This window comes from Pezoporus occidentalis, unplaced genomic scaffold (genome assembly GCF_034315485.1).
Source record: "Pezoporus occidentalis ecotype Australia unplaced genomic scaffold, CSIRO_AGI_Poc_V1 ctg4, whole genome shotgun sequence".
In the NCBI taxonomy this organism is placed as follows: Eukaryota; Metazoa; Chordata; class Aves; order Psittaciformes; family Psittacidae; genus Pezoporus; species Pezoporus occidentalis.
Window position 1 is genome coordinate 19,552,028 of NW_026915724.1, and position 24,837 is coordinate 19,576,864.

The following is a 24,837-nucleotide window of genomic DNA, read 5'->3' on the forward strand; positions in this document are numbered from 1 at the left end:
GTTAGGCATGTTTGATAGTTTTATATATCGGGGTGGAATTAAATACAAGGCACATTTTTTTTTAAATAATTATTCACCATTACACTATGATGAAATTGCAAAGTGACTTACTTCTCCCGAGGGGACCAGTCTCCATCAGATAATGGGTAATGATCCTTCGAGTGGTAAATCAAAGATTCTTTTTGTTCTTCACCCTTTGGCGATGAATTTGAGGATCCTCTGTGAAGATACACAAGATATTAAGTCAGCTGTAAGAAATATGCATTACTAATTCAGTTAGAAAAGTTACCTATGTTATTAAAAATCAGAGATAAAAAGCATATAGCTTCAAGAATTGTTTGCAACACACCTTTATATAACATAAAATGCTTATAGAAACTATTAATACTTGAATTACTGCAACTTCAAAAAACTATTACTCTTGACACATAGTAATTTAGTATCAAAGAAGTCAAAACAGCATAAATGATGTTACATTATATAGGAAGCTAATATTACTAAAAGCCAAAGATGAACATACAGATTTACACATAACCTTTCTAGTACCTCTTTTGAGGTACTAGCCTCAGAATTTACACAAGAATTTACAAATTAACATGAACTACAGGTATCTAGAAGCACTGCACTTTTCTGAACAGTGGGGTTTGTTTTGCACTGGGAAGTCTACTCAATAACAGAAGAAAACACCAAACCAAACCAATGAACAGCAAAACACACTGAGCATGCATGCACTCTATTTTACAAAGAAGTCCCTTCTGAATATTACCATCACAAGTACTCCAGATCTTTTTACAGCTTTCTGGATCTAATTCAGTAAATAGCTATTCTCAGGATACAACTCGTTTTGAGGTTAGATCAAGGGCATCATGCATATACAGTGGATACAATACAAGGAAGATAAGCCTGGAATTTGAGTCTAAAATGCAATACACGTTATTTTAAGCCATTAAGAAAAAAAAAGTATTTTTCTTTCATTAACAATACAGTTGCACTGGACTTGTTTTGGAATGGTAACACTAATTTCTCTCATGGATGGAGAAAAGATTTTAACATTACCTATTGTTGCGGCTTAACCCCAGCTGGCAACTAAGTACTATGCAGCTGCTCACTCACTTTCCCCTCCTGAGGCCTCTCTCAGTGGGATGGGGAGCAGAATTGCAATCCATTGGATTAAGAACAGTTTAATAATTGAAATAAACTACTACAGTCACAGAATCAACTAGGTTGGAAAAGAACTTTAAGATCATCAGGTCCAACCTTTACCCCAGGACTGCCAAGACCACCACTAAACAACGTCACTACAGGCCTCATCTACACATTTTTTGAATACTGCCAGGGAGTGATTCCACCACTTCCCTGGGCAGCCTCTTCCAATGCCTGATCACCCTCTTTCTGTGAAGAAATTTTTCCTAATACCCAATCTCAGCCTCCCCTGGCGCAGCTTGAGGCTGTTACCTCTTGTCCTATGGCCTGTTACCTTGGAAAAGAGACCAGCCAGCTCCTTTCTCTACCCTCCTTTCAAGTAGTTGTAGAGTGATAAGGTGCCCCCTGAGCCTTCTCCAGACTAAACAAACTCAGTTCTCTCAGACATTCCTCATCAGACTTATTCTCCAGAACATTCACCAGCTTCGCTGGCCTCTGGATCCACTCCAGCACCTCCGTACCTCTCTTGTAGTGAGGAGCCCAGAACTGAACACAGGATTCAAGGTGCAGCCTCACCAGTACCCAGTACAGGGGGATGACCACTGCCCTGGCCCTGTTGGCCATACTATTCCTGATACAGGCTGTTGGCCTTCTTGGCCACTTGGGCACACTCTTGGCTTATGTTTAGCCACTGTCCAGCACCCCCATGTCCTTTTCTGCCAAGCAGCTTTCCAGCCACTCTTTCCCAGGCAAATAATAATGGGAAAATGAGAGAGAGGAATAAATCCCCAAAAAGACAAATGATGCACAGTACTACTGCTCACCAACTGCTGACCAATACCGGCACCTTGGAGCCCGCTCCCCCCAGTTTATATATACTGAGCATGATGTTCTATGGTATGGAAATACCCTCTGGCCGGTTCAGGTCAGCCATCCTGGCTATGCTCCCTCATGGCTTCTTGTTCCCCTCCTTACTGGGCAGAGAATGGAAATCTGAAAAGTCCTTGACTAAGTACTGCTTAGCAACAACTAACACACCAGTGTGTTACCAACATTATTCTTACATGCAAAATACAGCACTGTACCAACTACTAGGAAGAAAACTGACTATCCCAGGCAAAACCAAGACATTTATTAAACTATGTAAACATTTGGAATTTGCATGCTTACTCGGTACAGCCCATTAAACCCCAAGCAGTTAAAGGAGCACCTCATCTGCACAAATCTTTCATTTGCAAGACAGTTTAGACTGTATTAAATACTGAACTCTGAAAATGTCTTAATAGCTTCTTAGTCAGTAGTAGTATTATGAAACTTGGGGATGACATCTTGACTTGTGATGTGAGCTGCAGAGACTGCATGTCCTTTGTATTTGTAAACCAAGCTATGACAAAAATACTTCATACTATGTTTGTCTGTACACAGTGCTATCTCCAAAAGAAAGCGGTATTAGTGAACAATTAAATAAACACAGAAAAAATTATTACAGAGAGATTCTCAATACCACCACTTCAGGGGGAGCAAGATGACACACAGGTAGTACTGAAGAGATTTTATTCACATGTGAACCAAATGAGTTCACATGAAGCATCAAAACCAGCATATTTCATCCATAAGTGAATGAATCTGAAGGTTAAAAAATCCAAATGCAGTCAAAGATCATTGACAATAAGAACAGAAAATCAGTATGTATCAACTTACAACTTCCAGTCCCATTATCAATTCTAAGCTATTTACTTTGCAACATTTATAAACAGTACTATCATTTCTCATCTTTACCCACTTTATACATGGTCTAAATAAACATGTAAAATTTTAGAGACAGATCGCTACTTTAACAGTCTTAGCCCTGAGAAGTAATACCCTCAGTTTCTGAGTTGTACGCTCTGCAATCTCAGTCCTCCTGGTAAGTCAAGCACCACTCACATAACTAAATCAAAGCTAGGAACTACAAAGGACATGTTTTTTAAAAAGCTAAATAAACACTTCGAAAGGGATTTTCCCAAGGAACGGGAAACAGCTTGTTTTCTATGAGAACAGAACTAGATAAGACATTTTATGCTGGTACCTGTGGCTGAATTTTTGACCTTCCGCTAGAACATCAGCCTCCCTTTACCAGACTCCCTTTGAAATCTGAAGCTACATCTAGTAACAGTTAGTTACGCTTCCATATTCTCTTTTTTCTTTTGCAGAGCCATACATTTATAGCTAAGAGAAAACCTAAACCCAAACAAACCTGCTAATATCACCTTACATCCCCACAGGATGCAAAAATAAACCTTCGGAAAAAAGTGTACTCCTATTGCAAGGTATTTTATTTCTTGCCGTGGTACCCAATATTTTGGCTGTATACAAACTCCACCAACACATACATAGCCACAAATGTACTGTCCCTGGGCTTCCATTACTACAATGCATTTTTTTCACTTCTTGCTAGTGACAAAAAAAACAGCATTCTTTTACAAAAATGGTCTTCCTTTCAAATCACAACACTCTCCTCTGACTGAGGATGCATTTCTACTGCTGTTTCTGTTTATACAGATATGCAAAAAAAAAAAATGTGGCTTACAAATAAAAAGCCTTTTCAATCTTTAATTCTAAAGGGCACAAAATATAAAACCAGAGTAACCTTTACGGAAACACCATGTCTGTTCAGCTATGACTAAACATTTGACATTTCAATCAAACCTACAATTTTTATTCATCTTTAGTCAAATTAAGATAATTGCTAGAACAGTAGTTCGCATTCTAAACACTGGATGAAAACAGCCATTATTAGGGTGACACTCCTGAATTCTTTATGCATTTGTAATAATTTATTAAAGAATAAACAATTCATGGATTATATTTTCTTTCTTCCTGTACTTGATGGTTATTTTTATTTTTTGACATTTCACTATGACAACTTATTGTTGTCTTGATACTCTTAACACTGAAGGCTGAACAAAGACCTTGCTTTTCTTAAAGAGAAAAAAGGAAAAATCTCAAACTAAGCAAAATTCCCAGTCCCAGACTTAAACAGAGCAGTGAATATCTAAGTGACAATTCACTGACATTAAAATGACAATAAACAAATAAGGCAAATAAACTAAGAAGCCACAAGACATATGAAAAAAACACTTTAAAATCCAAATTTTCTCTGTTGTGTTTTACTGGTCACAGATGTGGTAACACTCTGATTCAATGTTTTTGTTGCATTAATGTATTTGGTACTTATTAAATTTAAGACTTCCTTGAAGACCCATACTGAAGGAGAGAAAACACTTCTCTACCAGAATGGGGTTAACTGGATTTCATATTCATAACAAAATGACAAAACTTGAAGGATTCTGAAAGATCTGGAAGCTAATGATCTGGAGTTGTTTGTTTGAGCCCACTGAAACATGCATTACTCGCGTAGAGGAAAGGTACAAGTCACATTCTAAATGTTCAGTGATAACACTGAAAGCAGTCAGCAAGTATCTGATAGTTTACCTTATGGGTTGAACACTTTTTTCATCATCAGAGCTTATTTCCATTTCAAAAATCTCTTCCGTCCCAGCAGAAGATATCTGATCTTCCTTCCTGCTATCTTGTTTGTATTTCTTTCTTCTTCTTTTTTTCTTTTTCACAGAACCTGGGGTGAATACTATCTCTGTTTCCACAGAGTGTGGAATTTCAGAGTTTGCACATGTCCTCTCATTTTCCCCCGATTTCAAATGACTGTCAGTGTCTTTAAAAAACTGGTCTTCAGTGGGTATTGGAGATGTTGCCAAATAAGCAGGAACTTTTTCCTAAACAAATAACGAAAATAAGTTTTGTTTGTGGTTTTTAATTTTTTGGTTTGTTTTGTGCATACCGGACAGTTGTCAGCTACGTATTAATTCTTGCATCTATATTTAGACACAAAAACCACACAAGCCCAGTGGTATGAAGCTGATATCCAGAAAGGAACCAAGTTCACTAGATGGATTACAAAAAAAAAAATCAGAAAAATATTAGTATTCTTACAGTTTCAGACATAAACAACTGATTTTATTAGCAAAAAAAAATACCTAGTCAGTGGAATGTTTCTGAAATTATCTACCCTCGAGCACACCAGTCCTATCCATGCTTAGTAAAGGTGTAATAAAAATAGGCTAATCCACTGCTGTCTGTTTAATTTGAAACAGATTCATAGAAAGGTATAGGTTGGGAGGGACATCTGAAACATATCTGGTCCAATCTTTAGCTGAAAGTACGGCCACAGATTAGGTTATTCAGGGCCTTGTCAAGCCAAAGGTCGAGTATTTCTAGTAAGGGAGAGTCCACCACTTACCTAGGCAACCTATTCCTGTCTTGTTCTTACAGTGAAGGATTTTTCCTACATGTAGCTGGAATTCCCCCCTTTTGTCCCTTGTCTTATCACCAGGCATCCTTGTGAGAGAGTGCCTGTCTGCCCTGTAACTACCTTGTAGGTATTGCAAGACTGGTTAGATCTTCCCTAGGCTGAAGACAGCCAAGTTCAGCAGCTTTTCTTCTCCAACACTCTGATAATCTTTGTGGCTCGCCACTGGACTCCCTCCAATTTTCCATGTCTTTCCTGAACTGGGGAGACCAGATCTTGGTAGATCAGAGCTGTGTTCCAGGTTTGCCCTGACATATTCTAGGGTGAGTGGAACAATCCCACATCCCTCCATCTGCTGGTTGTACCCCTGATAATGCAGCCTAGGACACATTTGCCTTCATTGTTGCCACAGTGACAGCCTTTACAGCAGAGATGTATTTCATCCAGTCGGACCCCAGCCTGTACTGCTGCGTGGGATTCTTCCAAATCAGATGCAAGACTTCACACGTATGTCGGTTAAACTCTGAATGAATCTTGTTGGTCTAGTCTTCCAGACTGCCAAGTTGGCCCTATGCAATGGCCCTTTCTGACCTGTCTACCTCTTCTCCTAGTTCAGTGTTACTCATAAAACTGGTGAAGGTGCAGTCAGCCTTGTCATCCATGTCAGACATTATTTATGTAAAGCATCTTTCCAAAATAAAAACTCAACTATAACTTACCTTAAAAAAAATCAACAAATAACCTTCAGTTACCTGAAGGACTAATTCAAATGAAGGAAAAACTTTACCACTGGACTGCCCACGGTTTATTTACATCAAAACAAGAAACTTAAGATACTGACACCTAAACTGAAGGAAACTCACTGAGAAGAGACAAAGTGGAACAAAAGTAGAAGAGAATGGAATGTGCATAGCGAGGAAAATGAGAAAAGGTTATGGAGCTCGATTTCATGGTAAGAACAGAACTAATTACAAGATGCCTGTTATTTTACAGGACTCTTTTGCAGATTATTCAGGAACTACACTGTGATCAGAAACAGTCAAAGCACTGATCCTACTTTTAATGTGTTCAAAGTCTTAACTGCTTTTATTTAATATTAAATTCAATTTTTCCACTGAGTTGAGTTACACACAAGTTTTTTTCCAACTGGTAGGAGAGAGAAATGGAGAAAGGAGAGCAAAATACAGCCTTATACAGCACCAATGACACACAGGGATTTTGCACGGTGAAAACCTTCAAATAAAATTATAGCACATAAAGTTAGTATTATACACAATTAGTGACAAATAAGCCAGAATAACAAGAGAAAATCTAAAAAAGTCACAGAAAAGTTAAAAGAAAGCTGGCAAAAAACAAAAGATGCCTGGAAGTACATTGTAATAGTCCCAATTTGCATTAATTGGGGCGTGTGGTGTTACTTCTGAATGTCATCAAGATGTGAAAACAGCAAAGACTGACCACCTGAAAGCACTTTTCTGAAGCAATCAGGAACTAGTGACAGCTTTAACATTTATACCTTAATATACTTTATATATATACTTTATATATATACTTTATATATATAAATATATATATATATATATATATATATATATATACTTTATATATATACATAATATACACACGGATCAGTACCAGAAATACTGAGTGGGAAAAAAAATGTCTAGAAGCACTAAATACAAATCAGTCCTCCGCTTTGTAGCTATCTAGTTTTGGCATGAACTACAAGCTTTCCAGATCACATTATACACTCTTGTTACAAATCAAAATATACTAAGCAAGTGCAATAGTTACTTTAAAACATCACACTGGGGACAAAGGTAGTGTTTATCACTCTTCTTTCTGAAAGTCTTAAGACTTAATGGCTGACACTGCTTTCAGTTTTGATTTTAATCATGAGGTATGCTAAAACAGAACCCAATCTTCCTTTCTCTTAAATGTTATGAATCCCTATCCTAAGTTACCATTTAGAGTCTTAATGCTTATTTTCACCTTCCACTTCAAATTATATTTAACTCCTTTCAACAAGTGAGCTTCCACCAATCCTTCATGGTAAACAAGTAGCACCCTAAACTAAAAAGTGGATCAAGCTCACTTCCTTAAAGGATTTTGATTCCTAGTAACAACAGGAAGCTGGCACTTCATCTTTTACTTCACTGAGACAAAGTTTTTTCTTCTCTCTTCTATTTTCATTAAACTGTTTGTAACTCTCTATTGAGTATTTCTTTCCTTCTGTCTTGCTGAACTATGCCAATAGATTCAAAAGCTGTCAAAATCAAAGCTCAGGACTGACAAATATTGTGATTTCATAGGTCCCATATCCTTAAGAAATCAGAGTGAAAATGAACCGTTATTTCTGTTTTTCAAGGGCTTCCAGCTGCAATAGGTTCTTGGGAAATTAATTACTGTACTATAATACAAGAATAATTCTCAAATTGAAGAAGTTACTGAAGAAGATTTCATAAATAAAATTGTTAGAAATGGTGCTAAAAATAAGACAAATTAAAAATATGCCAAAATAGACAACTTTTATTAGTACAGCAATCAGTAGCACAAGCTATAAGAACCTGAGGCAAACACTATTATAAGGCACTGCAATATGTACAACTGCAGTCAACGAGAACAAATTTACTACAAAGTAAAAAATAAAATAAAATGCAACAGATCTTTCAAAAAAAGCTCTTAAAAAAAATAGTTACTTTGTTACCATTGGTAGCAGAATTGTACAAGGCACCAAGCATCTTGCAGCATGTGAAAGTGATGTTAAGATTCAGTCACAGAATATCTAGCTTTCATAAAAGTTACAATATTGGCAACACTATATTAATAATTAACACATTCCTCTGTTAATATTGCATTGTAGCCATCACGAAGCACTTACATTTTCTTCCTCAGTTTCTTGTACAAAGAAAGCTTCTCCATTGTCACCCAGTTTCATATGAAGATCAACAGCATCACCATTAATTTCTATATCAATCTGTGGAAGAAGACAATTTAATGCAAATAATCCATCATAAGGGAAAGCACTGACCTTAAGGCCCACTTATCTCAGAGTAAACTTTGTTCCACTGTATTATCATGCCTCTTTCTCCTTCCTCTGCTTTTTGAAAGAAGTCTGTTATTATAATCGTCTTTATTTTCTTAATCTGCAAAATACATCAGCTCCTAAGCAGACAGCCTAACACCTGCAAAAAAAAATAAATCTGAAGACTGAACCCTGTTCAACTAATTTGGAGAGCTAGAAGCATAAATAATAATCATTCATCTAGTCTTTATTTCTGGGAAGAATGATTGAGACTGTTCATGTTCACATATTTAAAGCTCAACCTGAACTGAGGCCTGGTATGAATATGAATCCTGAATACCAAAAGTTTAAGATGAGAAACCAGAATTCTGCTGGAGGCAGGGTTTGTTTCAAGGGAATAGAGATTTGCCACAATTATTTTTGCAACTCAGTTAACCCAGTTATTTACCTCCTGGTAAATTTATGGGGATATGACATAGGACCACAACCCTTCTGCAACCATACCTTTTTCACCAGAGGAAGAAGGTTTTTATTCTCATAAAAAAGTACTTAAACTGTTATCAGCATGCTCATTAAGAAAAACACTAGCAAGTGGGAAATCAAAATTAAAAAAAAAAAGAGACAAGAAAACTGCTGCTAGCCTGTGTTATTATGATAAACTTAAAAGTTTAGTACATGTAGCTCTCAGTATGGACCGTAAACAAAAACAGGCCGTGACATAACCACTCTTTTAGTTGCACTTTAGTCTCCTTTTACAACCGAGATATAAAGATGAGGGCAGTTTCCTGAAGTGTTCTGTCACTTCTGTGAAAAGCCACATATAATCCTGAGGATTTATGATCTGTTTAAATCAATCCATCCTTGGATAGCACACCCACAGGCAATACTGTCATACACAGTACTCCCTACTGACAGTAACGTAAAGTCGCCTCCCCACAATAGGTCTATTTTTCCATCATATTTACAGTCCATTCCAACTCACTCCCTAAGCATGAGTACTAAAGCCTATGGAAAGGGGATGGCAGGACAATCTGGTCAGGTAGTGCTACAGTCTCAGACTGACTGGACAAGGATATGTATCAGGTTCTCTTTCAAACATGCCCACACAGGAATGCTTGTGGATATTAATAACTGCATTTTCTACTGCATATCAACCTTGAGCAGAGCTAGCAAGGAACAATATTTATGATAGGTCACCAACCCTTAAGATATGCCCTAGCTGTCCTCCAGATATTCCAAAGAGATGCTTGCAACATCAGGGATCAGTTAATTGGCACTAAGCATTTCTTTCCCAGCATACTTAAATAAATAGCAATGTAAACATTTTAAGACAGTGAAGTCTCTATGTTTGTACTATTCTTTTTGCACAGCTCAAGAGCTGTCAAAACTTTTCTTTCACAGTATTTTTGTTTTGCAGAGTCCTTAGATTAACACAGGAAGTTCTGTTTTATATTCCAAAACTATCACTCTATACGTCATGTATGAGAAACTGCTCTGTACTAAATTAGCCTGCTAACTGGGTATGTGGGGGGCTGGGAAAAGAAGGAAAGGGGGGAGCGGAAATAAAGGAATGCATTGGTGTCCAAAACTTTGGCTTGGCTCGCTTTCTGAACTTACCACTTTTTCTTTAGAGCGCAGTACACCAAGCTTCCCAAATCGGACATGAAAAGGAGAACACTGGTATGTACCATCCTGTTGCCGGACCACAATGACATCAATGCATCCTGAAAGGGTGGCCTGATTAATACCTTTGTACAGCTCCTTCACAGTAACCAGCACTTGTCCTGCAAGTTGTCCTACGTAGTTCATAGTCTGAGACTAAGAGAGAAGAAGGGGGAAAAAAGGTAAATAAACTTAATAATCAAAGTTTTTAAAATCAATTTTATGTCAAGTTTACACACTCACGCACCCCATTATTTTAAGTGTAAAGAGTTATCTTACCCACCACCTACTTTCCATAGGTTTCTCAAAGTTTCAATCAAGAGAAAACAAATCTTTTTACAGTTTTTTTTTTGTGGTTGTTCATACTCCGGACATCAGAAAATTGAAAAATAACATGTAGTCTAGGTGAAGTAATCTTACTAGATGGGAATAAGGAGCTGAGAACAGAATACAAGGAAAGGAAGATGCATGCAGTAAGAAGATTATGCTATAGTCAAACAAAAAACCCCGCAGAATCGCTTATCAAACATTCTGCCTACTCCATTAAAAACACTTAATTGAACAAATGAATTTTGAATGACTGCAAATCTTTCAGACTAAGAACACAACGTGAACTATGACTGCCAATAACCGATGAAGTCCAAAGACTTCTCAGAACATCTAAGCTTTAATAGAAAGAGGAGAGAAAACTGTTCTAATGGAAACCTAAGCGCAACCCCTTCTCATTCTGCTGTCTCCTGCCTCCCACCCAAAAGACTGCTACAAGCTCATTTCAAATATATCCAAGCAATTACTTGCCTCTGAAGCTAAGGGTATTATTTGGAAGACCAAAGAGCCACTTCAAAAAAGCAACACGTAACAGGGCTCAAACTGTAGAAATCCTATTTGGGGATAATATTCCTAAAAGTAAAAAAAAACTGCAGTGAATTTCTTTGTATATTTCCTAATCTATTTTTATTAGCCCCTGAACAAGGTTTAGAGTTGTTCTTAATACCTCTAAACAAAACAATATTGCACTAGAAGAGTTTTTCCTCCTGATACTGCTTTCATTATCTAGATCATTAGTTACTTCTGTTCTGAGACTTCAAAGTCTTCTTTACTGTAACACAGGGTATACTGCATTCATTCAAAAGGAAGCTACTTTTGTAGCACCTAACAGTACCAATATAATTTTAAGCACGCAGGAGATTCAAAACTGCTTTCACAGACTTAAGAGCAGCTACGGAAGTATTTTTCTTCATCTCAGGCTTCTCAAGCCTAACTTACAGTACCTAATCATATTTAGATTTTTTGAAATAAAAAATAAAAAATAATCCTTTCTCTTTACAAGACTCAAAAAAGAAGATGGGAGTTTTCCAATATAGATGTAAAACTGTTTGGAAATTACCCACAGAATTACTATGTTAGGTAACATGCTAGAGAATTTTCTTCTGCAGCTTTTGTACAATAGGGCTGATGAAGACAGAACAGCCTGCCACTGAGTGACTAATAAGATTAGCAGAATGGACTCCCTAACAATGTTAGTGATTAATAAAATTCAGTTTCATCTCTAAGTAGTTTCATGGATAACTATAAAATTGACTGCTTGCTAATAAAATAATAGCTCATCCTTGAGTGAATAAGATACATAGCTGGGTGAATAAGGGGAAGTCTCACTTCAACCTTTCTTCTCCTGACCCTCTTAATGAACTGATTTTAGCTCCCTGGCAAAAGTCTACCTATTTTTTGTTATTGTTGTTTCAGTGGGTTAATAATTTAGATTAGCTCAGAGAAGAACATGACAAACACCAGTCACGAAACACATGGCAGTACCAGAAAGCTAGGGAAAAAAAAGGCTGGCGTAGGGAACCGAACACCTTTCCTTTTGACAAGTGAGATATTTGCTGCATCTCATGGAACTGTAACCCAAGACAGAAAGCTAGTAACATCTCTGCTTTACTGTTTAAGCAATTAGTCTTCTGCAATGACAATCATCTTTAGTTCCAATCTTAGGAAAAATTCTCTAACACAGGCATTATCATTCATGGCTATACCTTGGCTGCTTCCAAGAGGAGTCTACGGTATTGGTTTACTAAGAAAAGTTGATTTCATGTCACCAAGGAGACTGAATTGGTTAAAAAAAAATGCTGGCATTATCAGTAATACAGTCCTTAATAGAGTGTCTATTCGTATATTTCATTTTAGGACTTGAGAAGTGGTCATTAGCAAGGAATTTAATTAAAATCAGAATTTAATTAAAAATCAGAATTTCACAACTGCTAAGAATTGAGTTCAGTTGATGAATAACCTACTTTTTCCTCACATACATGCTAACCGACCCTGTCTAGCCACAGAAAAATCACAAAAAAAAAAAAGACTGAAACATTCACCTATTTTTCATATATTCTTGCTTTTGTGTAGCAAAAGTTATCTCTCTTACAGATCTCAGTTACGTTTCTGTAGCTCACTGCACAGCCATAGAACATGCTAAACAGAATAACCTCTTTTGTGTGAAAGTCATGAATTGATTGAACCTACTATTAAAAACATTGTTTATAAGGAAAGTAGCTTTTTATGACACAAGTCTTAATACAAACGTTGCTTTGTGTATTGTAAGTAAACAGAATTGTTGATCAGAAAGTAGTGTGCATTATTGCTTATCAGGTTGTAGTTCAACTTTTAACATAAGGGTTCACTTTGAAAGATAAGAAGGGTCAAACTGTGGTAAGCAAATGATCAAATAGAAATGAAGTGCCACTACATACCTGAAAAACACGAGATGTTGAATTTATCTCAAATGTCAACAGAATTGCAGCTAGGAAATTTTAAAATGGGGGAGAGAGGAACTGCTTTAAGTTTTATTGTACATTGTTGGAAAACTTGTGGTGAGCAATAGAGAACCTCACTATAGAGCTATAGAGAAGAACAGAGTAAAATGTTATTGTGCTAATTGTTGCAAATACAACAGAAATAGCCTTATCACAGAATAACTAGTAAGACCAAATATTTCCTCAATAACACTATTTCATGCTTAGTAAGCATTCGTTAAATAACACTGTCCTGAAAGCAGAGAAAAAAAAAGAGCAGTATGCCTTTACAACCTACTAGAAGAACCTAAAAGGCATGCCAGTTTTCAGTTCTGAAACTCAAGACAGAAGTCTGATGGACAAGTTAAGAAAGGACAACGAAGCAATATTTCATAATACCATTTAGCTTTAGGTGTACTTTAGGTTTTATTTATTTTGCTATCCAAAGTATATATATTACCTGAAGCAGTCAAATTCCAGAACTCTGATGAAGTTAATATAGCTCACTACTATTCTTCTAGGATAGCAAATTAAAACGCTAGCGATACCTAATATACTAGCTAGTTTGCAAAAAAATTTATAGCTGAATATGTTAATACTGCCAAGATAAGTGCAAAGGTAATTGGAATGGGGGAAAGGATCTCTCTGTCCTATATCACAAAAAAAGATTTTTTTTCTGGCAAGAAGCCATTACATTGCAGAATAAGTCAGAAACGGAAACTGCCTCTTTTCTTTCCCTTTGAGAGACAGCATAAAAGTAAATACAAAATAAGAAAATAAAATATCTATGGCAGAAGTTTAAGAACTGAACATAAAATTATGTGCCTTCATCTATAAAATACTCAAATCAGTTAAACTAAAATTAAGCTTGCATATACTGGTTGACTTCCTTATGTTACAGCAATGACTAATAGAATGGCCCTCAGAAATAACAATCAAACAGTAATACAACTCAGATTAAGTATCTAACATGTTCTACATGATAGCCAAATTTTCAGAGCTTATCACCAGGAAATGTTTACATTAACATAACCTGAGCAGGACATTTTGTGGATAGGAATTATATCTATGTACTATTAACAAACATGTTATTTTGGCTGCTACAAACCCAACATGTTTTCTTGAATGATTTTTTAATCTTATTCAGTAATATCCATATACAAGTGCAAGACACAACCAAAGTCTGTCCACAAATTTGTGTTTTCTGTGCATTTAGAGTACTGCTTTAGTAACAGTAAGCTACATTTTTGTGTTCTTAAAGCTAACACCTTTTGTACAGGTGAACTCCTATGAACACGAACACTACAAATACCCAATTCAACAACAGAAAAAGAGTGCAAGTTACTCAAAGACAAGCTGTCAGATTGCTCTGAAGACATACAGCTTCAGGGAGCATGAATTTTAACTATCACTGCAAGAAAAAGTTATTGAAACATAGATCTTAGCTTGTAAGAGGGTAGATGTTCATACATCCCATTTATTTCGACATACATTTAGAGGATTAAAAGACAGTCTAATACCACGTGATGTAAACAGTAAATACATTGCATTTATTTCAAGGGATTACGTAGAAAACAAAAACATGCATAGCAAGGGTTTCCCTCAATTTATCTCATCTTGCCTATATTTGCATTTATATATGTATTTATGAGTGGGGCACTTTCCTTAACCAACGAAAATCTTTAGCAAGCATTTTACTAGTCTATATTTCATACCCTAAAAAGATGGAGGAGTGGAATAACTATGTGAAACAGGACAACTATACCATCAGGTCTACTTGGCAAAAACAGGCAAACACCCCTTTGCTCCTAAGTAAAGATTTTAATTTGGGTTTAGGATTGCTCCTGGTACGGCACAGAGCACTTAAGAGAACAAAAACGGGAAACAAAGTAAGTCTTTTGAATGCCTAATTAAAGTCTTGCACACACTATTTGATATAGGCTGTCAATTTTTACGCATTTTAACTATGCAACAGGAAATTATATAACCATACTTAACAATAAATCTGTCAAACTCACCAAGATTCCAGAAGGAAGTCTTTCATGGGCAGCAACAACTCTTCTACTAAAGTCATCTTCAAAACCATCCTTTTCTGAGAAATGCATCTCAGAAGAAGGGAAACTAACTTTCCACAGTACAGATAAATACAAATCTTACAGCCATAACAAAACGTTGTACCAGCATTTCTTCTCTTTCCATTGAAGCAGAAGAATTATGTAAATCTTCTAGTTTCAGAGAAAAGTGTTTGGTATATTTTCCCATGCAGTATTAAGATTAAAAAGGAAGCACTTCTTTAAGAAAGCTCACACAGAAACTCCCTCACCAATAGGCTTTGCTTGAAATGTCACAGCCCCCTTGCGCTCTTGGAGATAAGCAATAATACGGGCACACTTGCCATATGTTTGCACTGATAGGTAATGATCTTGTTTTACACCAAGTCACGTGACTTTAGCTGGAGCTCCCATGGAAAGAAACAGGGATTTAGTTAATGATTCTTAAGCAAAGTCTACATTAGCTCACTTGGAGACTTTTTGCCCACTGTTGCAACTCTAGCACCTGTAGCAGCATTCAAAGTCCTAGTTCAGCCTGCAGCACACCTAATTCAAGAATGCCTGCTGCCACTCCATGTGCCTGCTCCCTACCCTAATCGCTTCACTGGGCTAGCTAGTCACATTTTATGGGACAAATTTGATGACATTTCAGGGTCTAGTATTTATGGGCTATTTCTCCCCCTTTCTGAAATTGCATTACAACAGTAAAGAGAAAACTGACCTGGTGCCAAGCTTATATTAAACCACACAAAACCAATGCACACAAAACTAAGTATTTTTCCTGAGAAGTTTTCCTGCTTTCTTTAAACTGAATTGATAAAGCAGTACAATTCGGATGTGTGGACAACACATACATGCTTATTGTGTACGTAGCTCCATGACTGAGAACAAGAATCAATTTTCAATCTGAGGAATTTCGATATGTCATTACTTTTCAAAATAGTATTGAGAATAGGTGCAATAACTGAGGGAGTGCAGGAGTATAAGGAAACAAGTCTACCCTGAATGTGAAAGACATTCTCTAAAGACCATTAATATTCCCTCAATGTAGACATATTCTCATTACCTTAAACCCAAGCATATCCTCCCCACCCTCAAGGTGTTACTTTATGTCTGCTACAGAAGATGCTGGAGGAATGCTGCTTGAATTGCAATCTAAAAAATAATTTAGGATCCTGCTACTACATTCACACTATTCTCCTCTAAGTTTTGTACCATTTATGTATTAGGCTCTGATGCAAAGACAATGAAACACATTACTGGCTGCAGCCAAATGTAGGTTTCCAAAATAACTAAAGAACTACACTCAAGACCAAAACTAAACCAGTCTTGATGACACACTCCTAAATTGAGTGTTGGGACTGCTACACCTGCAAGTAAGGCTGCATAAGCTGCTACCACCTCTGGGCCCTTTTCTATAGAATGAATGTTTAATGTAGCTCTTCACAAGAAAGATTACTGATTTTGTAAGCAGACATGACAGGTATTTTCAAAAAATATTAAGAATTAATAGACATACTCTCTGCTTGTTCATCACTACTTTATCATGAGTGTTCCGTTAATATATGGTAAAAACCACACAGGTATGAGAAGGATGGAAGCCAGCTTTGCAAGATGGTGCTTCTTTTCAAACACTTTTTACTTAGCTTTATGTTCATTGGTTTGTGTGTTGGGTTTTTTTCTGTACAATGTTTTATCCATTCTATATTAGTATTTCAGATTGATATTATTTTCGTCAAAGCTTCTAAAAGCATTTCAGAAGACAGACTTTCTCTAATACAGATAAAACTGCAGTCACTGCAGTAAGGTAAAATTAAGCCAGGTAATAAGCTTTGCACATTTAGTAATCCTCCTTGTCTTTTATTTCTCAAAATTAATAAGGTAAATTTCAGTTCTACATAATTTGCTTACAATTGACACAAGAAAATTAGCTTTAGTTTTGAAAAGCAAGTGGGCCAATATGGAAATATTAGAAGCAATGTTTTTCATGCAACCTTAATCAGGTCTTTGGTGTGAGTAAATTTTAGTGTGGTTTAGCCTTAGAAAGCACATGAGTTTTTTCACTAGCTTCATGCAAGTTAATACTGCTAAGAAAGATCAGTCACCATCCTAGGTTCTTTTTTTTTTTTCCTCTGCTCCTTGCGGATCTAAGCATCTTATCGCATTGCTCATTAGTCAAAATCCCTGGTGGGAAGTACGATACCATTTTAAGTGCTACTTTTCTATAGTAACCTTCATGTCAACCTCATGAAGTTTAACCATGCCAAGTGCAAGGTCCTGCACCTGGGTCGGAGCAATCCCAGGCACAGCTACAGGGTGGGCAGAGAAGAGATTCAGAGCAGCCCTGCAAAGAAGGACTTGGGGGTGTTGGTTGATGAGAAAATGAACATGAGCACGCAGTGTGTGCCTGCAGCCCAGAAAGCCAACTGTATCCTGGGCTGCATTAAGGGGAGCGTGACCAGCAGGTCAAAGGAGGTGATCCTGCCCCTCTACTCTGCCCTTGTGAGACCTCACTTGGAGTATTGTGTGCAGTTCTGGTGCCCTCAACATAAAAAGGACATGGAACTGTTGGAACAAGTCCAGAGGAGGGCCATGAGGATGATCAGGGGACTGAAGCACCTCCCATAGGAAGACAGGCTGAGGGAGTTGGGGTTGTTCAGCCTGGAGAAGAGAAGGCTGCATGGAGACCTCATAGCAGCCTTCCAGTATCTGAAGGGGGCCTATAGGGATGCTGGGGAGGGACTCTTCATTAGAGACTGTAGTTACAGGACAAGGGGTAACGGGTTAAAACTTAAACAGGGGAAGTTTAGGTTGGATATAAGAAGGAAATTCTTTCCTGTGAGGGTGGTGAGGCACTGGAATAGACTGCCTAGGGAGGTTGTGAATGCTCCATCCCTGGCAGTGCTCAAGACCCAGGTTGGACGAGGACTTTGGTGATATGATTTAGCGTAAGGTGTCCCTGCCCATGGCAGGGGGGTTGGAACTAGATGATCTTAAGGCCCTTTCAAACCCTAACCATTCTATGATTCTATAATGTATTTGATTGCAATCATTCAGTTTTACAGCATCTCAGAGATACAGTATTACTTTTTTCAGCCATGCAATGGAAAACTCACACTAGGAGATTAGAATGAATAAGACAAATCCTTCTCTAACTAACATATCTAATAGATACAGCAAGTATGGGGCAACATTTGTTCATGCTCCCTATGTTTCCTTCACCCCATTCTGCCCCAAATCATTTTACTCGTCAGCTATGACTTAAGCACCACAGAACTCAGCCTCCCACCCCAGCCTAACATTAGAAAAGGTCCCTTCTCCCCAAGCCTCAACTCTGATTCCTAAATTCCATCACAGTTTCATGCACTTTTTTTTTACACTTTTCCTACTGGGTGCAAAGTGGAAAAATTCCTAATTCTCCTATAGAGATTAGGAAAATCAGACTAGGACTGAAAACACTTTCCTGTGCCCAAGTTCTCTATCCTAGCCCTGGTCTGAAGCATCTGCTTACTGAAACTGGAAACGAAGCTCTGCTCATTCCAGCTTGTGGTAAAATACAGTCAATACAGCACCTGTTACTTCTAACTGCAAAAGTCCATCCATTCCCAATATAGACTTTTAAGCCTAATCCAAAAGATAGTAACTTTGCCAAAATAGAATAAATTCAGACATAAATGATAGAAGACATACTGAATTAAGACCATTTGGGCCTCAGATCTCTTCTGAAAGGGGCATAATTCTTCTTCTATGAGAAAAAATCTAAAGCTTTTCGTCTAGTAGAGTGGAAACATACCACCAAGCTTTGCTTCCAAAAAAAAAAAAAAAAAGTTAATATACTTGCTAAAATTTTCCATATAAAAGCTGAAGGTAGCTTGGATGAAACTGGAATGAAATTTTCCATTTTAGTAAATAAAGTTCTGTGCAACTAAAAATCAAGCTCTGCTCAAAAATGCTGAAAAAGACTAAAAGGCAGTTACCTGCTTTTACCTGCAACTCCAGGCTGCCAAAAACCTAAAAATAATTAAAAAACCCTATCACAAGTACAAGAATCCCAGGAGTTAATAGATGCTAGAGTACACCAGTGATACAAAAGCAGTTCATTGCCCACTAAACTGGTGGTGCAAAAATTACAAAACCAGATGTCTAGTACTCCACCTATGATTCAAGATGGTATATTCAATGCTTTCAAGATCCCCTATCAGATGGGAGTCAGGAGCCCTTCAAATTAGGATTATTTTTTCAGGGCAGCTCAAGTAGGTTTTTTAATCTCCAAGGGTGGGGGTAGAAGAGATAGCAAGACAAGACATCCACAGTTTATTTGGACTTGGCCCTTTTGTAATGGGTCAATAGTTATATGGTTTCCGATGACTCATCTGATTCTGGTATTATGGCATCTTTCCTTCTATTAATCTAAGCTTTTTTTTTAATATATATTTTTTTAAGTCATCTTTTTTTTTTTCTGATTGCAATGGAACTTCAGCAAGAACAAAGAATACTTTAAGAGTCTATAAAGTGAATTTTACTGTTAAAATGACCAGTTCAATCAAAAAGTTTGGTTACATGCACGCAAAATTTCCATGTATATTAAGACCTTAACTTCTTTCAAGGCACTTAAAAGAAGTAACTGGCTAATCCAAAAGCACAGCACTTTGGAATCTGCATGGGCATATCCCACACAAGTGCCTGACACACTTCACGTATCTGTTTCCAGGCAGACACTTTTCTACTGCCATGCAACATCCTTGGTTGAACTTACTTCTAGACACATACCACAGAAACCACAGTTTCTGAATAGACATTCCATCTATTTCATTTTTACATGAGATGAGAGAAAGTAGATGAAGGTTTTCCTGTATGTTTCTAGAAAGCACTAAGCATTTCCCTAATAAACAAACCCTTTTCTTTCTATTTTCTCCATTTAAAAAGGTTTATTTCCAGGCACTGATCTGCTCCAGGTGAACTTATATTTTCTGATAACCGTCCAGGATTTAGAAGTCAAAAAAAAAGGAACACAGTAATGTATTTAACCATGAAATGCATCTTGATCTACTACTGGTGTATAATTTGGTTATTTTTAGAATGTAGACATGAATATAAGATCTGAAACTAGTTCAGATCTTCAGGTTGACAAGAACAGAAATATAGTTATTCTGAGAAACAGATACATGGAATATCCCCTAAATTCTAAATATAATGTATATCAAGAAGAAACCTTCTGTTACTTTGTAGACTGTCCTTATTGTTGAACTGATAAACATGTACCAAGATAGAACAACATCCATAAATTGAATTTGCGTATAAGACTTGGCCTTTTTATTAGAAAATTGGGTAAAAGTGCCAGTCTTACAGAATTCCCACACAAAGGTATTTATAGCATGAGATGCTGGGAAAGGAAAAATTAGATATAGCTGAGCAAAGCAGCATATGCTTACTCATTCACCAAACACAAATCTACCTGCATTATTGAGTTTTAATGAACACAGAGAACACATCTGTCTGAAGGATCTAGCTGATCACCCCCAGCACACCATAGCACATCTGCACTACCTATATGGGACATGACAAACCTGTAAGGTAGCCCCGCAGATTTCTTGTTTGTGTTAACATGCACACTTTTGGTTTGTGGAATGAACAGTTTTAAGTCACCATCAGGTAATTTCTACTTTTGTTTTAATCACTGTATTTCAGTTCACATCACAAACTAAATGTTATTGTCAGCCATGTGACAGACAACTACTTTGATTTCTAATGGAATCTCAGGTACAATTCATTATTAGAAGCACTTCTTTGAAAGAATCTTGCAAAGAATCCTTTAAATATTTCCTCTAAAGGGCCCTTCATAACCATCAAACCAGAAGCAGCACATTTCCTGAAGAGACAGTTGTGCAGTCTAAAAAAAGACAAGTAAACCTAAAGACATGGCCTAAGACTGACTTAGCATGTGGTGCCTTCAGCCATGCAGACCAACACAAAAACATCACCTGGTACACTGGAGGCTTTTACATTATTACTTTGCGTATTTATATTTCTGATACAGAACTTAAGCATTTTGGATAAAGAAATGGGCCAGTTCCTATGGCAAAAGCCTTGTCTTTTCACTCAGTACAGAAAGCAGCAATGAGGAAGTGTCCCTTAATTTGGGGAAAAAGTGACTCAGGACAAACTCTGATGGTTAATATCAAATTACAGGACTGCAAAGCTGAAAGAAACTGATAACAATTAAATCCTTAACTGGGAAGGGGAAGCTAGCATCCTTTACTTGGAAATTCCCTTGAAATAGACACAAGAAAAAAAAATTCTATTTAAAAAAAAATAAAAATCCCCCAAGAATGTGCTTAAGCTCTGTCCTCAGAGTCTGGCTTGACTTGTCATGACAGTTTCATATTATATCAGCCTGCCAGCACAAACTGAAATGTAAACACTACTGTTACTACATAATGGAGTCTGTAGTAAGATTGAGACAGCAGCTATGCAAAATAAAATGCTCATTTTTAAGTGAAACATTCTTTGCAAAAGCAGCAATATTTTTACTGCATTTGAAGTGAATAATTTTATTTACAATTAAAAATATTAAAATCTCTGCTTACCTATACAACAGTGAGGTATTTACAGAGCTGACATTTTTGGGTTACTGTAGAACCTTAAAATGCAACTTCAGTAAGATCAAAGGCTCATAAAGAAAATACATCAGCACTGCCAGATGCAAAAATCATTGGGATACAGTATGCCACTATGTTATGTTCTCAGTATTTGTGCAGTATGGGATGAAGACATCTAATGCATATGCCTTAGACTTGAATTTGACCACAAACATATCACTCACTGTTTTGCATAAGTCTGAAAGCTTTTTCACTGTGGATATATGTAACGCAGCACTGAATCTCATACCAGAAGGTGTCCTTTCATACCATTTCAGCCACTTACATACAATTTACTTGCAATGCATGAAATAAACAATGATTAAGAAATTACTTTATACACAAGCTAAAGCTATTTAAAAAAAAAAAAGTAGCTTTCTAATTCAGCACAGATACTCTATGATCACACACAAACTGTGAAGAACTGGGTTTTCCTGTATTTTGTGACCTTGCACTTAAGACACAAGACTGAGAAAGAAGACTGAGTACCAGCCATGTGAACGGTTACTTCCAGTAAGAGAGAAACAAACGTGCCTGATTTAACATCTAGCTTTGACAGAGGTTCCCAGTGTGGCTGTGAACAAAATTCTTTCAGCTTTATCTGATCTAGATTGCAAGTTCTCTGGGGCAGAGATCAAGGCATGAAACATGTAGCGCAAAAAACAGCTATTCTGGACCTCCAGATACATAAGGAGGTGTCAAGTGAGTTGATATTTCCCCATAACTGATCCAGACTTTACATGCTGGAAGTAGGGAGAAAAGGACAAAAAGTTCTCTGAACTGTGGAACTGGAACATTTCACACATATGCCTTCCGAGTATATAATAATGAAGAACTAAACTTAGTTTTGTAACAAGACGAAATATTACATATGGTTCATACACCACCTCTTTTACAGGCCATTAAAAAACCCAAACATTTTTATATGCTTAACTGAAGTTATGCTATAAGCTTAAAAATAAACACTGTAATTGCTTATGAAAGCATTGCAGCACTATCTAGTTATTCCTACTATAAATAACAGTAACAGGTAATAAAGCATATAATTCAAAGTTCCTGAACCCTGAGTTCATTGAGAAACTTTTTAACTTCAGCTCATAAGTTTAATATTCTACCATATAATAGCAATATGTTTTTACAGAGCACCTCACAGTCATTCTCTTACTCTATTCAAGTAGAGAGATTTTCCTTGTTTTCTGTAAGGGATGAAGTTGCTTACATTTCTGTATGTTCTGGGATGCAAAGAAACTAGAGCTAGGAGAGAAGGCACAACTCATGGTCCTGGCTGGAGCTAGCAGCCTAGCATGGTTAGGTAACTACTGAGTGACAAGCCTGCACTTTCAGTAACACAAAGAAAGCATTTTGTGACTTGCAATTTTTCACTGTGACTAATGAATATCTGTATATTCTTACAATGTGCATAATGCTACACATTTTCCTTTTTTCAATATTTTGCAAACATGAAGAACTCAGTATCCGAAAGTGTCCTGAGAAATGCTATTATAAAGTATAAAACCTCCAAACCAACCAACCAAAGAAAACCAACAACCAAACAACTGAGTTCTGTAGGATCATCTCTGTATCCTGTATGTGGATCATCTGTAGTCATCATCTCTGACAATATCCTAAATAATACCACATACTAACAAATGTACTGTTTATAGCCATATACTATGTAGTATAGCTATGCAGTATAGCCATAAACCGCAAATATACTATGGCGAACAAATTCTTGTGGCCACAATGGAATTTTGCTTGAAAAAAAAACCTCCTCAAACGATGTGCACATACAAAACCCAGGCATATTTATCACATTTTGTTGAATGGAAACGCAGACGATTAAACGGCATACTGTCTTGATCTATTAAAAATCCCTGATGTCTGCTACGTGTACTCCGCAACCACTGGGTAACGAGAGGAACCATGCAGCTTACAGAAATTCAGACGTGCGCTTGCGAAAAACTCGCATACATACACAAAAAACGCCCAGCGTATTTCCAGTGATGAGCACTTCATACTCCCCGCACCAGCGGGGATAAACAGAAAAAAAAAAAAGGCGGAGAGTCCCGCAGGTACGCAAGTTAGCAGCCCGAGTTCAAGCAACGTATATCCGCAAACGGAAGGCGCTAGCCCGGGCAGCAGGGCACGTATCGCGATTTTTAACATTTGAGAGTCGCACCGCCAAGCAGAGCCAGTAAAACAGACGTTTCAAAACGGTTCACCGCCCTCCTGTCACCGCAAGGCTGGCAGGCAGCGCCGGCGGCCACCCCGCGCTGCCCAGGCACAGCCCATAAGGGCATAGGCACACCGCAGACCCCCACTCCCGGTCTAGCCCGCGCACCGAGCAGCCAGCGGACGGGAGGGGACGGCTCTCCTTCCCCCTCTCCTCGCCCCATCCCGCACACCGGATCCCAGGGCAGCGGCTGGCAGCGCAGGCCCTGGCTGCGGGCAGGCCAGCCGGCTCCGCTTCCGAGCGACGGTCAAGGCGGGTGTGGGGGCTCGACGGTGCCTGCTCAGCGCCCTCTCCGGAGAGCGGAGCGAGGCCGGGCCAGGCCCTCCGCCACCCACCTTCCCCTGCAGCCGGCCGGCGCGGCCGAGAGTGTGACACCCCACCCCGCCCGCTTCTCCCTCACACAGCCAGACACCGTGCGCGCCCCCTCGCCAGCCGAATCGACTGCCTCTTCCCGCTTACCTTGAGCGGGGCCCGGCCTCAGCCGAGCGCGGACGGGCGGATGGCGGGGGGAAGAGAACAGCCCGGGACCAGACGTGGGTACGGGGGCACAAGAGAGCCGCGCTGGGCGGCTGGACGCGAACTGCGCCAAGCGGCGGCCGTTGGTGCACCGCCTGCACGTCCGCGACACCGCGCGCCGCCGCCGGGTTGCGGCGGGGGGGGTGGGGGGGAAGGTTGGCGCGCCGCCGCGGCGGCGGCGGCAAGCGCGCGCCGCCTCAGCGCCGCGGTCCCGCCTCGCCCCGGGCGCCACGTGACCTTCGGGGAGACGCAGGACGCGCGCGGCCCGCAGTGCGCGCGCTGGGAAGGCGGCGGCGGTGGGAGGGGGCGCGGTCCCGGTCCCGGTGCCGGTCGCGGCTTGTCCGTCCGCAAGGGCGCGCGTAGCAGCTGCCGTACTCTGTGCCTGCCCCGCGCAACTCGCGCCGGGTGGGGCAGGAGGCGGCCGCGGACGTTTTAACCGGCGAAGGGGTACGGAGGAGCAGAGACAGTAGCGGCCGC

General features: G+C 38.7%; 1 protein-coding gene across 3 annotated transcripts in view; it reads right to left on the reverse strand.

Annotated features, from left to right (window-relative positions):
• The window catches only part of LPIN2 (lipin 2), a 44,710-nt gene extending 20,230 nt beyond the window's left edge, over positions 1-24,480 (reverse strand). The window contains exons 1-5 of one of the 3 annotated variants that reach the window (XM_062632893.1): positions 24,304-24,480; positions 10,092-10,292; positions 8,331-8,426; positions 4,618-4,916; positions 112-219 (exon numbers count right to left, since the gene is read on the reverse strand). In XM_062632893.1, coding sequence (XP_062488877.1) covers positions 112-219; positions 4,618-4,916; positions 8,331-8,426; positions 10,092-10,283 — 695 coding nt within the window. In that variant the 5' untranslated portion in view covers positions 10,284-10,292; positions 24,304-24,480. Of the gene's footprint in view, positions 1-111; positions 220-4,617; positions 4,917-8,330; positions 8,427-10,091; positions 10,293-14,940; positions 15,486-24,303 lie in introns of those variants that run through there. The other 2 variants (XM_062632892.1, XM_062632894.1) reach the window with 2 other exon arrangements.
• Between the last annotated feature and the right edge of the window lie 357 nt (positions 24,481-24,837).